This window comes from Trichosurus vulpecula, chromosome 3 (genome assembly GCF_011100635.1).
Source record: "Trichosurus vulpecula isolate mTriVul1 chromosome 3, mTriVul1.pri, whole genome shotgun sequence".
NCBI lineage: Eukaryota > Metazoa > Chordata > Mammalia > Diprotodontia > Phalangeridae > Trichosurus > Trichosurus vulpecula.
This window is the reverse complement of record NC_050575.1, coordinates 182,651,770-182,666,103: the sequence shown is the minus strand read 5'-3', so window position 1 is coordinate 182,666,103 and position 14,334 is coordinate 182,651,770. Positions and strand designations below refer to the sequence as shown.

The 14,334-nt window shown below is 41.9% G+C and overlaps 1 protein-coding gene across 2 annotated transcripts in view; it reads right to left on the bottom strand.

The window, feature by feature from the left end:
• Window positions 1–1,582: 1,582 nt before the first annotated feature.
• GATA5 (GATA binding protein 5) overlaps window positions 1,583–14,334 on the bottom strand; it is a 28,436-nt gene continuing 15,684 nt past the window's right edge. The window contains exons 4-7 of one of the 2 annotated variants that reach the window (XM_036748352.1): window positions 6,717–6,842; window positions 4,242–4,329; window positions 3,253–3,374; window positions 1,583–2,386 (exon numbers count right to left, since the gene is read on the bottom strand). In XM_036748352.1, coding sequence (XP_036604247.1) covers window positions 2,231–2,386; window positions 3,253–3,374; window positions 4,242–4,329; window positions 6,717–6,842 — 492 coding nt within the window. In that variant the 3' untranslated portion in view covers window positions 1,583–2,230. The remainder of the gene's footprint in view (window positions 2,387–3,252; window positions 3,375–4,241; window positions 4,330–6,716; window positions 6,843–14,334) is intronic. The other variant, XM_036748353.1, reaches the window with a different exon arrangement.

The following is a 14,334-nucleotide window of genomic DNA, read 5'->3' as shown; positions in this document are numbered from 1 at the left end:
TGTAGATACTCCAGAAATCAGCAAAAGCTGCAAATTAGGGCTACATTTGTTGTTTTGTTGATTGTTTAGACTTAAAATGTATTAATAATGCAGATTAAACCTTAAAATGTATCACGTGGTGACTAATATGGAAAAATGTTTTACATGATTGCACATATATTACCTATATAAAATCGCTTACCATTTTAGGGAGGGGGTGGAGAGGGGGAGAGGAAGGAGAGAGGAAGGAAGGGAGAAAAATTTGAAACTCAAAATTAAAAAAAAATGTTAAAAACTGTCTTTACGTGTAATTGGAAAAAAATAAATAAAAATAAAATACCATTAAAATGTGTCATGTGCACAATTCCCCACCCCGCCAAGGGCTAATTATTAAACATTTACCAGCACATCCCTAGAAGAAGCACAAAATGAACATATTAAACATTAGATTAACCCTCCAAATCTCCACTTAACTTACAGGCTATTAAAGCTGGAAGAATGAGAGAGAGAGAGAGAGAGAGAGAGAGAGAGAGAGAGAGAGAGAGGGAGAGGGAGAGAGAGAGGACAACTTCTTCATTGTATAGATGAATGAGTTCTAGAGAGGGGTCATTGACCTAATCAAGGCTACAAAGCTGGCAGGTAACAGAGCTGACACGAGTCTCCTGATTCCCTAGGCCAGTGCTTTTCCTTTTCTGTCTCTCAGGGCTACCTAAGGTCAGGGAATCTTTAAAAAATATTTTCTAGGTGGACTAGTAATGGGGCACTGGAGTTAGAATCAAGAACACCCGGGTTCAAATCCTGTTCCAGACACTTACTAGCTGTATGTCTCTGGCTTAACCTCAGTTTTCTTATCTGAAAAATGGGGATAATAATAGGACCTACTTCATAAGGTTGTTGTGAAGACTAAGTTAATTTGTGTAAAGTCATTTAAAAACCTTAAAGCAATAGATAAATGTTAGCTATCATTCTTGCACTCTACATTCTACAGAGTGCCCTTTATATGATTTTTAATGCTCTATAAATGTTTATTGAATTGACCTGAATTTGTTGTATTGAAGGAGATAAAATGTGCTTTGAAGACACAGGAGGAACTCATTTTGGGAATTAGCAGCCACAAAGCTTAGAGAGAGACGGGAAAAGCCGTGTGTGGCTCCAGCTCTTGTTACTTTTCCCTCCACCTTATCTTTACTCCCCACCATCGAAGTTCTGCATCTTCCAACTGCACCTGAATTCCGGCTCCACTGTTGACCTTCCAGCCACGTTCATTTTTGTTTCCTCATAAATAATAGTTTCTTCACCTAGAACACCTTGATGTTAAGAGTAACCTTGCATGGAACCAGAGAAGAATTAATCTTGTTGTTCTTTGGTCCCTTCTCAAGGAGAATCTTGGCCTGGAAAAATGCCTCTCTCCCTATCCTATGTCTATTCCTCACAACTGGACTCCATCTCATTTACACTGAAACAATGAAATCTGTTGGGGAATGATTTCTGAATGTAGAGGGTAGAATGAAAGGGAAAGATGAATGAACCTCTTTATTGTGGAAGCACCAAAGGATAGAAACTGTCCCAGAAAATTCTCATGGTTCAATGAAGCAAAGAAGACTGGATTTCAAAGTTTTTATTTCTCCAAATTCTTTAGGCGTGTTTGGCTGTGTTGCTCAACATTTTTATAAAAATTCTTTGGAAGTAGGGTAGGAAGAGCATCTCCAGTGACTTTTCAGGGTGAGCATAAACATGCTTCAGAAGCTAACACTCTAGAGATGATTGTTTTCAATATAATACAGTAAAGTTTTAAAGTAACAGGTTGTGTTTTTAGATGAACTGATGGCTATTCTGTTTACAAAAATATTAAATTAGGTCGTGCCACATAATCAGTCTTTATTGAGAAGTGGGACAAATTGCACTCCATGTAGTCAGAGGAGGAAAAAATCATCAGGAATAAACATATGATTTAGGGACTTTTGTGCCAGTATTGGGGGACAGAATGGGGTCTTCTCAAACAAACCTATCTCTCCTGCTCCCAAGAGGTATGTCCAATTTGCTCCTGCTGAGTTAAAGTTGATAGAACCAAGCAGGGTGGGTGGTGAAGGCAGAAATCAGCCAAGAATCCCCAAGGTCTCTCAGTCTCTCACTGGTCTGGCGCATAAGCAAATTGTCAGGTCATTGGCTGTCTTTCGGCCTCTCGGTCATCCATCAGAGGGACAGGTAGGAAGGTTGGTCCAAAAAGAATGTTTCCAGGGAGCCTGGGGATTTAAGCCAAGGCTAGAGCACACCATGAGTCCTGGCGGAGAGGCCCGCTGAGTCCTGACTGGGAGGTCACAGAGGAAGGGAAAGTATAATCCTCAGGCTCGAACTTGAACTCTGAGTGGCTGGAGCCCATGGGGTCTTCTGCTGGGCTAGGACCCTGCTGTGGGGATAAGAAGTGCACATGGGAGGCCAAGGTACATTTGTTCCGGAAATAGGCCTATGTTCTCTTTGACCTAGGATTCTGATTTGGTGTCACACATAAGCTCTAAAGGTTGGATCATGCATAGCCCTGGTTAGCCTCTATGACTCAGTCTTAATGGGCAGGTAGACTTCTGCCTTCCTTTGGGCCAATGGTTTCATCATACATAAATTTGCTACTACTTATGGTGAAGGTTCCAGAGTTGCTTTACAACTGGGTGAAGTAGGACAGGGCCATAGTGGGGACAAACTAAGAGTTTGAGATTTTAAACCTGTAAAGGTGAAGGAAGACTAAAGAGATAAGGGTACAGGAATCTACAAAATCATGACAGTGAATTAGCATTGGGGTCCTCTTTGAGAGGGGGTGGGTGGGAGAGAAATCTGTGGATGAGCCACATAGGGTTAATAGAGATAATGAGTTCAGAGTTGTGTCCACTTCTCACTCCATCCTCACCCTGTCTCCTACCACTCCCACACCCTTACGGGGGGGAGCATGACCTGGGCTGGGTTTGAAGCTGGAGAGGTGCAGAAGGCACTGTGCTTACTTCAAGTTTATGCCCATACCGGACAAGCCAACCTGTGGCTGAGGAGGGTTATTTGCTAATTACTTTTGCCCACTTCTAAGTAGGCATGACTCTCCTTAAAGAGCCCATGTTGGAGAGGTCCTCTCTGTGAAAGTTACCCTCACTCTTCCCCTATAACTCACTTCAGACAGAGCTCTTGGGGAGCTCCTGCCTAGATTCCCTGACCTGGCTGAACTGTGAGAGTTTTTATCCCTGTATGCTCTGCTCTAGTCTCTCTGAACCCCTTATTCCCTCCTGGTCTTACCTGAGAAACGATAGTCTGCCCTGGGTACTGAGGGGATGTCAGGGTTGGCTCAGACTTTAAAGTGGCAGTGCTGTCAGAGTTGGTGATGGAAGATGGGGAGTTTGTGGCTGAGGCTGTTGACCCTGGAGAGAGATAATTATGAATTTCCTGAAGATATGTATGCCTGGGAAAGTATTTGTATGAGGGCCAATGGATCTAAGGTCCAAACAATATTTTCTTCCTCTAGGATAAACTGGGCCATAGAGAGATTAAGTGACTTGTCCAAGATCATAGTAAATCCTGTATTTTTTCTATTAGACATTCAACTCTCATACAATCTTCTCTGAGCTCTAGATTACGGGTCCTTGCATAATGCAAAAGCCTTATCCAACTCCTCTCCACCTTGCTTCATTTCTCCTCTACCTTTTCTACTTCTACTGTTCCAGGACAGGATTGTGATGCTTTTCTCTGGGGCCCCTCCACTTCCTCCTTTGGGAACCTTTCCTGGCTTTAAACTTCTTTGTCCGAAGAGTCTGTATCTGGCTCTGGATTCTGAAAAACCTCATTTCTACTCCAGTTTTGGAGATTAAGTGGGTTACCCTTCCCAGGAGTATGTGCATTTTAAGAGAAAGACACTTGTCTCAAAAATAAACAAACAAACAAACAAATAAAATAAACAATGCAACTCTAATGATGGGACTTTGGGTAGTTCAGGCAATATTTTGGATCATGGCTCTTGATGCTACTCCCATCACTTTGGGCAGGCAGTCACATACTCTGAATAACCAGAAGTCCCTCCCTAATTGGAAAAACGTACTATCTAAAGAACTCTAATGTGGAATGGGCATAAGAGATTTGGCCTGGAGTTCAGCCTCCTTCCTGCACACTGAGCCTATTCTCACTGCTAGGTATTCCCCTCAACCCAGCCCCCACAGTGCAGGAAGTTTCCTCCCCACAGTATTGGAGATAGCCCATCCCACCTCCATTGATTCAACTCAAGCCTTGGATACCTGTGGAGCTCTTGGCTTTGGCAATGTTTTTGGGCTTCCGTTTCCGTGTCTGGATGCTCTCCTTCTTCATGGCAAGGGGACGAGGCACCTTAACAGGGACACAGAGGCATCGGTAACAGTCAGTAATGATAAGCCTTTATTGAGCACTGTGCTAAGTCCTTTGTGGATACAAGTAAAGGTAAAAAACCCCAGTTCCTCTTCTCAAGCAGCTCACGGTCTAATGGGGAAGACAGTATACAAGCAACTCTTCTCAAAAAAAGATATAGACAGGATTAATTGGGAGGGGGGATAATCTTGGAGGAAAGGCACTAAGAATAAGGAGTTCTGGGAAAGGTGTCTTGTAAAAGATGGGACCTTAGGTGAGACATGAAGGAAGCAGGGAGGTTAGGAGGCAAAGATGAGAAGGGAGATGTTTTCAGGCATCAGGGATACCCAATGAAAATGTCTAGAGTCAGGCGAAGAAGTGTTGTGTTTGAGGGACAGCAAGGAGGTCAGTGTCTCTGGATTGAAGAGTATGGGAAATAAGAGATAAGAAGACTTTGGAAAGGTATGAGGGATCCAGGCTTGGCTTTAAAAGCTAACGAGGGAAATTATATTTGATCTTAGAGGTAATAGGGAGCCATTAGAGTTTATTGAATGGAGGGTGGCAACATGGTTGAACTTGCACTTTAGGAAGATCAGTTTGACAGCTGAGTGGAGAATGGATCAAACTGGGGAGAGACTTGAAGTAGGGAGACCAATGGGCAGGCTATTTCAATAGTCTAGATGTGAAATGATGAGGACATGAATCGAGGTGGTGGGCAGTGTGGGGGGAGCATTATGAGGTGGGGGGAGCATTATGAGAAATGTTACAAAGGTAGAAATGACAAGACTTGACAACTGATAATTTATATGGGAGGGGTGAAGAAGAGTGAGGAGTTGAGGATGACTTTGAGGCTGTGAGCCTAGGTGACTGGGAGGATAGTGGTACCCTCAAAAGTAAAGGGGAGTGAGAAAGAAGAGAGGTTTTGGGAGAAGAGATCATGAGTTCTGTTTTGCTTTGAGGTCCCTAGCACTCTGTTTTTAGACCCCATGGGGGCTTCTTTGCCTCAGGTCTAGCTTTTTAGTCCTGGCCCATTGTCATCACTCCAGGCAAGGGTTGGGAGAAACCTGAGGCTTGAGCATGTCCTGCAACAGTGGTGGTTCCTCTCAATTTCTCTTTCCTCACAGGCCTCTTTTCATCATTTAAAATCAGGATTTACTCCCTCCTTCATTTCCCCAAGAAGGTTTCTCTGACCACTCCCCTTCCTCTGTTGCTACACTGTTCTCTGGTGTCACGTAATTCAGCACTCAGTCATACACACTGAGTCTTAGTATAGGCTGCTCAGTATGTGAAGCTTAAAATGTGAGATTCCCGAGGGCACACACTTGTATCTTTTTTTAATGAAAAATCATTAAATATCATGTATCAGGCCCAGTGCTAAGCACTGGGCATATAAACATAAAATCAAGTCCCTGCCCTCATCAAGCTAATACACTTTTCTAAAAGGTTTTTCTTGTTTTATCATGAAACTATGTCTTCTCTTTGACATGTTTCTCTCATAATTGGGCACCCAGTATGAGACTGGCAAATATTTGTTAATGATTCACAGATTTATGGACTAACTCTAAAGGGCAGCAACTCCTTTTTCCTATCTGGGTCTCAGTTTCCCCATTTGTTGGACTAGATTGGCAGTTCTCAAACTTTTTGGTCTCAGGAATCCTTTCCACTTTTGAAAATTATTAAGAACGCCAAAGAACTTTTTAAAAATGTAGGATATATCTATCTATATTTATCATATTATAATTATAACAGATAAATGTTAAAAATACTCATTTATTAATTCATTAAAAACACACAATAACCCTATTGCGCAATAACAGAAATAACATGTTTTTATGAAAATCTCTGTATTTTCCCAAAAAACCCAAATTTAGTGAGAAGTGGAGTTGTTTTACATATTTCATTTTCTAATATCTAGCTAAATAGAAGCTGGATTCTCACATCTGCTTATGTGTTCAGTCTGTTTCAATATATTGTTTGGTTAAAGTATGTGAAGAAAATCTGGCCTCATGTAGATATGCAGATGGAAAATGGAAGAAGATTTTAAAAGGCAATTAACATAGTGTTATAGGAAAAATAGTTTTTAGCCCAGGGAACCTCAGACTAGGCTTTGGAAAGTGCTGGAGGAGATGGTGTCTGAAGTCCTGTTCAGACCTGATAGTCTATGATTATTGAGGGACCAGAACCGTCCTTTTACCAGCTCCTTTGAAGGTTGTGATGGAGTCTTTCTGAAATGACTGGAAAGGTCTTAAAGAGGGTGTTGGTTTTGGAGAGTCATTAGATAGGAACCGAAGACTCAGCAGGGCATGGAATACTTAGTTCACCCCTCTGGCTATATGACCCCCTTTTCACAGTCGCCCATAGCCAAGTTCTGGCCCCAAGGTCCCACTTACCCCATGAAGTTTCATATAGAGCCCACAGGCATTACACACGGGCTCCCCTTCTGCATTTCTCCTCCACAGGGTGGTGTTGGTTGTGTGGCAATTAGTGCAGCAAAGTCCAGCCCGACGAGTTGAGGACTAACAGGGGAAAGAGAGATAGAGAGGGTGAGCTTGATTATAGCAAGAGGGATTTCTTTGCCCATTGGACTTCAGTGCCCCATGACTTTCTCCTAGGAGAAGAAAACGTTGGAAAGGGGTCAGGGGATAGATAAGGGGCCGATGAAAGGCATAGCCCGCATCTGAGATCACCCTCATCCCTGGAGCGCTTTCATTAAAGCTGATAAACCTGGCCAGATTCCTAATGCCTCTCTGCCTGAGAATGGATGGGCTCTGGCTGTCACATTCATATTTCATAATGGAGAGAAGAGGGGTGGGGAGGGCTCTTAAGTGCCTGGAACTGGCTGGAACCAGAGACATTCAAGTGAGTGTTAGGGTCCAAACCCCACTCCCTTTCCAAAGGTTCCTCTGTTGATTTCCTAGCAAATGTAGAAGTAGAGAACCAGGCTAGAATTTGGGCTATATTTTCTAGCAAAAATATTTTGAGACCAAGAAAGGTGTGTGTGTGTGTGTGTGTGTGTGTGTGTGTGTGTGTGTGTGTGTGTAATATCTCCTTCTCTGGGGTGGGGGGGGGATGGAGGGGAAGGATTTGAAGAGTTGACAGCTTTCTTCAAGGACAGTCTCAACAGGAAAACTTCAGTCTAGCCTGGTGACCTGGTGATGTGGCCTGATTCTAGGTGGGTTGTCTCCAGAACTGGTCAGACCTGTCTTCCATGACCAGACCACCTGATATAGTATTAGGAGCTCAGGGTACTTCAGTTCATTCTTGGGAAAAGTTTCCACACTTTGCCCCCCACCTTAGAAATACTAAAATAATAAGAAAACTAATAATAATAAGAGCTAATCTTAATATATTAGCTTTAAGGTTTGCAAAGCATTTTACATATATTATTGTATTTGATTCTCACAACAATCCTATGAGACAGGTGCTATATTATCTTCATTTTACAGAAAACAAAACGAAGGCTGAGGAAGGTTAAGTGACTTGTCCAGAGTCATACAGCTAGTAAGTAACTGAGTCAGAATTAAACACAGGCATTCTTGACCCTATGCCATCAAATCACTTAAGAGTGATATCAAAAGACAAATTAATAATTCAAGAATTTGAAATTCTTCTCCCTGCCAGTGCCTATCCTTCAGGAAGTTTTTCCTGGGTTCTACTTCCTGCTGTATCCCTCTAGTCCAGTGACATTGGGTGAGTCACTCCCTGGGCCTTGGTTTTCTGACAAGGGTGAGACTATATGATCTCTAGAAGTTCTCTCAGCTCTGACTCTTTCTGATTCTAATAAGATCAACAAAATTCTGCTTGGTCTATCCTGCTGTGAATTTCTTCTTGGAGAAGAGGCTTCCCCCCACCCCTTACTCCCCTCCCCTATTCCTGCAGTGATAGGGTTGCCAGCTCTTTCTGTAGCCTTCACCTGTCAACTCCAGCACTTGGGGTGTTTCCTATTAATGCCTGGGGACCAAAGGCATCTGAGCAATGTTAATGGGAGCCTGGAATGAGTGTCCGTGTATCTCTGAGTCACACTGCAGAGTGTGAGCTATCTTTCCACTTAGGTGTTGGAGTGATATGCTTCAGTCTCTATGAAAAAAAAATCCATAAAACCCTAAAACCCATCCCAGAATGCCTCCTCCTCTTGGGCTCCCCAGGCCTATCCCAGTGACTGGGAGAGAAATGAGACATGCTTATAAGAATTCCATCCCTGTTTACTTTTCCAGACTGACGCCACATCATCCCAGCCCCCAGGGCCAAATGATAAATGAACTGAAGGGGAAGGAAATAGGAAGGCCAGGAGCCTGGTAAAGATGAGAGTACTTTGCAAAGGCAGATAGAAGGTCTCATTCTAGTTAACTGCACCTAGGGCAATTTCAGATCTCAAAAATAACACGAAAAGGAGAGTGAGGGAAGGTTTTAATCCCTTTGAGATTTAGGTTTAAGTTTGAGAGAAGGAAGGTAGAACATATCTACTTTCCTCAGAAGAGGATTTTAATTTCATTTCTTGTCAAAAACCAAAACCAAAACAATATGCAGTAATATGCCTAGGAGAGAACATTGGGCAGATAATCAAGAGAAGTGAGGTCCAATCCCTGTTCTGTCACTTCCTGTTTCTGAACTTCAGCTTTCTGTAAAATAAGGTGGTTGGACCAGATGATGCTTTAGGAAACCCCTTCTAACTTCTTCTGGATAGTAGGCCTTTGGTTTTAATATCACCTCATTTCAATAGTTATTTTTCCTTTACAAAGCACTTTCAGTTTATTTTAGTAGAACATAAGCTCCCCGAGGGCAGAGATGATGTCTTTTTTTATTTGCAGAGATCCAGAACAGAGCTAATCTTGTATGTGGTCTGTACCTGTGATTTCATACATGAAATGTAGGAAATTCTTGGAGAGGAAACTTCCTCTATCAATGCTGATCAATTCAGGCTTTGCAATTTATAGTTTTTATAGACTTGCCTTGGGAGCACTGAGAGCTTCAGAGACATGCTTCTGGCTACCCAATCAGTCCAAGAAAGGATCAGACCCCAGGTCTTACTCACTGAAGCCTGCTCTCTAACCACTATTCCATGCTACCACGCACATTAGTACACACTTGTTGAAATAAATTAAATGTGCATTTATCCTCTACCTTTACAATAGCCTTGTGAAGTAGGTGGGTGGTACTTGCTCTCGGCAGTCATTGAATTAAATTAAGCAATGCAACAAACATTTATTAAACTATGTGCAAGATGCTGTGCTTGTGGTTGGAGACACAATGACAAAAAATGAAAATGATTCCTGCCCTCCAGGAGATTACATGCTACTGGTGGAGGGAGAGTACAATATATGAACAAATTCATAAAAAGCACATACAAAGTTGTGCGAAGTAATTTCAAGAGGAAAAGAACACATTATCATCATCAGTAGCAGCAACAGTAGTGGGCAGAGTGCTGCAGTAGTATCCCCATTTTATGGATAAAGAATGAAGTGACTTTCCTAGTGACACAGCAGAGCTAGAACTAGAAACCAGCTCTCCTGACTCCCGGTTCAGGGAGATTTCCATTTTATTTTGCTATAACAGCTATTAAAAAGACAAATAAACAAAAAACACACGGAAGGTTTCTGTGTGTGTGCATGTGAGAGAGATAGAGATAGACAGAGAGAGAGAGGGAGAGAGAGGGAGAGAGGAGAGAGGGAGAGAAAATGAGAGGGAAGGAGAGAGAGACAGAGACAGTGAGAGTGTATGTGTGTGTGTATGAGAGAGAGAGAGAGAGAGAGAGAGAGAGAGAGAGAGAGAGAGAGAGAGAGAGAGACATGAGAGGGAAGGAGAGAGACAGAGACAGTGAGAGTGTATGTGTGTGTGTATGAGAGAGAGAGAGAGAGAGAGAGAGAGAGAGAGAGAGAGAGAGAGAGAGAGAGAGAGAGAGAGAGAGAGAAACAGCTGAGGGATATGTTGCTAAATATATTTTAGATCCAAGGATAGTCACCCCAATGAGTCAGCTAGGTGGTACAGTGGATGGAATGATGGACCTGGAATTGGTAAGATGAGTTCAAACCCAGCCTCAGACAGTTCTTCTCTGTATGACCCTGGACAAGACACTTAACTTCTGTTTGCCTCAGTTGCCTCAGCTGTAAATGAATATAATAATAGCACCTATCTCACAGGGTTGTTGTTAGGATAGTAATTGTAAAAAGTGCTTAGCAAAGTACCTGGCAACACAGAAGGCATAATAAATACTTGTTCCCTTCCCTTCCCCCACAAAGAGAGTAAATTAATAAATATAATTATCCTGGCTCTCTTTCATAACATTTTACATTTTTCATCCCTTTCTTCACCTCTACCTTAGCCCCTGTGGGAGAAAAGGAAGTGACTGATGAGGAAACTGAGGTACAGGGAAGTGGAATATTTTGCGCAAAGTTCCTGGAATACAACTCCAAATCCCCTTTCCACTATACCTATAAAATGAGCATAATCATATACACTGCTAACTTATCTCACAGCGTTGTTGTGAAGACGCTGAAAATAAATATGAATGTGTTTTTCTATCACATTATGCTCCCAGTTAGGGGAAATTTTCTTTTAAAAAGAGAAATGATATTCTGTTGCTCTAAAGTAGTGTATCATTGCTTGAGATACAATGAACATTACTAAGTTAAAAATTTTTAAAAATAACAAGTCAGAATCCAAAATGGGCCTGTGTTGTATGATACCGAAGTGTATGAAATCACTAGACCGAAAAATTGAAAGTGTTCTGCGTTTCTTGGTTCTTTCTATTTGAAATAGCTGTGAATTTCTAATGGGAATCCTCTTAGTTATAAAGACTGAGTGAGAAATGTTCTTTCAACTTTGAATTCAATGAAAATCTGGGAGTCTCATTTGTCACGAAAGCTGAATTTGCAGAGTCTGAAGAAATTCAGGAGGTATCATCACCCTTGGACTAAAAGGCCTAGTTCCAACCTATTTTTGTTTTCTCTGCTGGGATTCATCATCCTGAGGGAGGCGGGAACTACTGCCAAGGCTACAATTTTGCTCACTGAAGGACAAATAGCATGATATGTTATTTTGAATTTACCAGCAGCTTTCTCCAAAGGCAGGGCCCCTGGGCCAACTTCCCCTCCTTTGGAGCCCCTCTTTCACAGGATGACCTTGTCTAAGAAGCTGTTGCCTTCAACATTGTACTCAAATGTTTATTTTTTTTTAATGTAGCTAGCAATCAGTATCCCTCCTCCTTCTCTCCCCCGCCCCTCCTCCAACACTATGTGTAACTGATAAACCACCAAAATCTCATTAAAGTTTAGCATGTGCAGTACTAAAGACAGCCTTCTGTGATACTGCCTTGAGAGGCAATGGGTCAATGCATTGGAAAACATCTGCGTGTAGCTGTTTGTGGCAGTGTTAGGTGAGGAGATTCTATCTTTGAGAGCTCTCACATCAGAGCACTGGTGAAGGAAGGGGCCTTGGTTAAGAATGACTTCACATAGCATGTCTCAATAATGCAGTTATTGTAGGAGGGTCTCTTCTTCATTCCTGGGATCTGAGGCTTTGGGATAACAAGACTCTGGAAGTAAAACTCCAGCAAGACCAGCTGTAAGGGGAGTTGGGACATCTGCTTCTCAGATCTCTCCTCCAGAGGCTCCTTCTTTGATGGGGGAAATATCATCACAACCACAAACAAGTGATAAACTAGGAGCCTTTGGAGGGAGGGACTATACATTATAGCATTTCTCTCAAACCCCAATTCCTAGTATAGGACATTGCACATTGTGAATGGCAAAGTATGATGTGAACCCAACACAATAGTGTTACTCAATTCCACAAACATGGAATTACTCTCTAAATGGCTATGTCTTCATCTGAACCTCATAACAATTCTGTGAGGTAGACAGGGCAGGTATTATTCCCATTTTAGGGTGAGGAAACTGAGGCACAGATTGGTGAAGGAATCTACCAAAGGTCTTGTAGGTAAAAGAAGAGTCAGGACTCAGATTCAAGTCCAGAGCTCTCTTTTCTATATCACCTACATGGTGAATGTCTAGGTTTCATAAATAGGTCAGAGCCTTATATAAAACTTATTGTCATTGATTTTCCGTGGGCAGTTGCCTTAGGGAAGGACTTCATTTGTTTGTTCATCCATCCATCCATCCATCCATCCATCCATCCATCCATCCATCCAGCAGCTGGTGGATCAGTGGATAGAGAACTGGGCCTGGAGTCAGGAATACCCAAGTTTGAATTGGCCTCAGGTACTTACTACATGTGTGACCCTGGGCTAGTCAATTAACCTTTGCTTACCTCACTTTCCTCAACTGTAAAATAGGGATAATAATAGCACCTACAGTTGTTATGAGGATAATAATAGCACATAGTATTGTTATGAGGATTAGATAATATTTGTAAAAAGTGCCAGCACAGTGCCTGACATATTTGCTGCTGTTCAGTTGTTTCAGTCACGCTGGACTCTTTGTGACCCCCATTGGGGTTTACTTGGCAAAGACACTGGAGTGGTTTGCCATTTCCTTCTCCAGCTCATTTTACTGATAAGGAAATTGAGGCAAACAGGTTTAAGTGACTTGTCCAGGGTCACATACCTAGTAAATGTATGAGGCCAGATTTGAATTCAGGTCTTCTTGTCTCCAGACCCTGCCTTTACTCTATCTACCATATCCACTAATTGCTATATAAATGCTTATTTTCTCCCTCCTTTCCCTTCACCTCTCCCCTACCACTTTCCTATTCATTTGATAAACATAAATTTAGCACTCACTCTGTGCAAGGCACTGGATCTCAGTGATAGGATACTGTTGGAAATTTTTAAGTAGAAGTTTTTATAAGATCTAGGTGATAGAAATGTGGTTGTGTCCATACAGGTAAGATGAGGTAGAGAATTGAAATAATTATCCATATAACTAAGGGAAAACTTATTTAAGTTGTTTATTTGTTGGGAGGTAGAAATTAGGCTAGGGGTGGAGTTGTTGGATTAATAGGATAATGCTAAATTAACCAGGTTGGATGTTATGGGATCATGGTATTTGGGTGTTTGAAGGGATATTAGAAATCCTCTTGTCCAACTTCTTCATTTTATAAATGTGGAAACTGAGGCTCAATATAATTTAGATTGATACAAAATTCCTAAGATAGTGAGTAATTCAAGCCTCCACAGCTCAGGTTAGGGGACCTTCCACAATGCAGATGCAGTAAAGAGAATCAGGAGATGTTTTCTGATGTCTAGTACCAGCCCAATTTGAGCTAGGATGGAGGCCTGTTTGAATAACTAACCATTTTGCTAACAGACTTTTGCCATGGACATTGTGATTTAGGGACTGCGGATGTTCCCTCCATCTCTGGATAAATACCTGTAACTGAGCAATTATGTGTAATAGGATACTACTATAATTCAGGCTGGCTTTCCCTGAGTTCCTGTGATTACTTAAGCACAAGTGTATTGCTGGAGAAATGAGAGGGCTCAGGCTCACTTCACTTAGCTGAGGCAAAACCATAACTAGGGTGTGGCCATGGGGACTTTGCCTATTGACACTAAAATTTAGAGGGCTCATAACATACATCTAAAAACACCTGACCTTAAGCTCTAACTAATAAAAACAAGCCATTAAAAAAAAGGAAGCTACCAGATATATCAATCAGTGAGCATTTAATTCCCCTTCTAATTCGGCTGAATGCATCTGAATTACTTCCTGTATTCTTTTCACATTATGAAAGATGATTTTAGGGCATGTCTGGTGCTATGGGGTACTGCTTGCCCCCAATGCCAGAAGTGCCCAAGGATAATGACCATAGGTCTCTCCTAAACTGGGCTTCCATGGCCTGAGCGGGTCATAAGTCCCAGTCCCAGTGTCTTCTATACCCTCTATTTTATTGGCATCAACTAGGGTGATCCTCTGTTCTTACCACGTTGCTCAGCAGTAGCACCATAAAAAGAAATATCAGCTTGTATCAGGGCCATTTCAATAGTTACCATATAGCACTATAAAGTTTGCAAAGTGTTTTACAAACATAACCTCATTTGATCCTCACAAT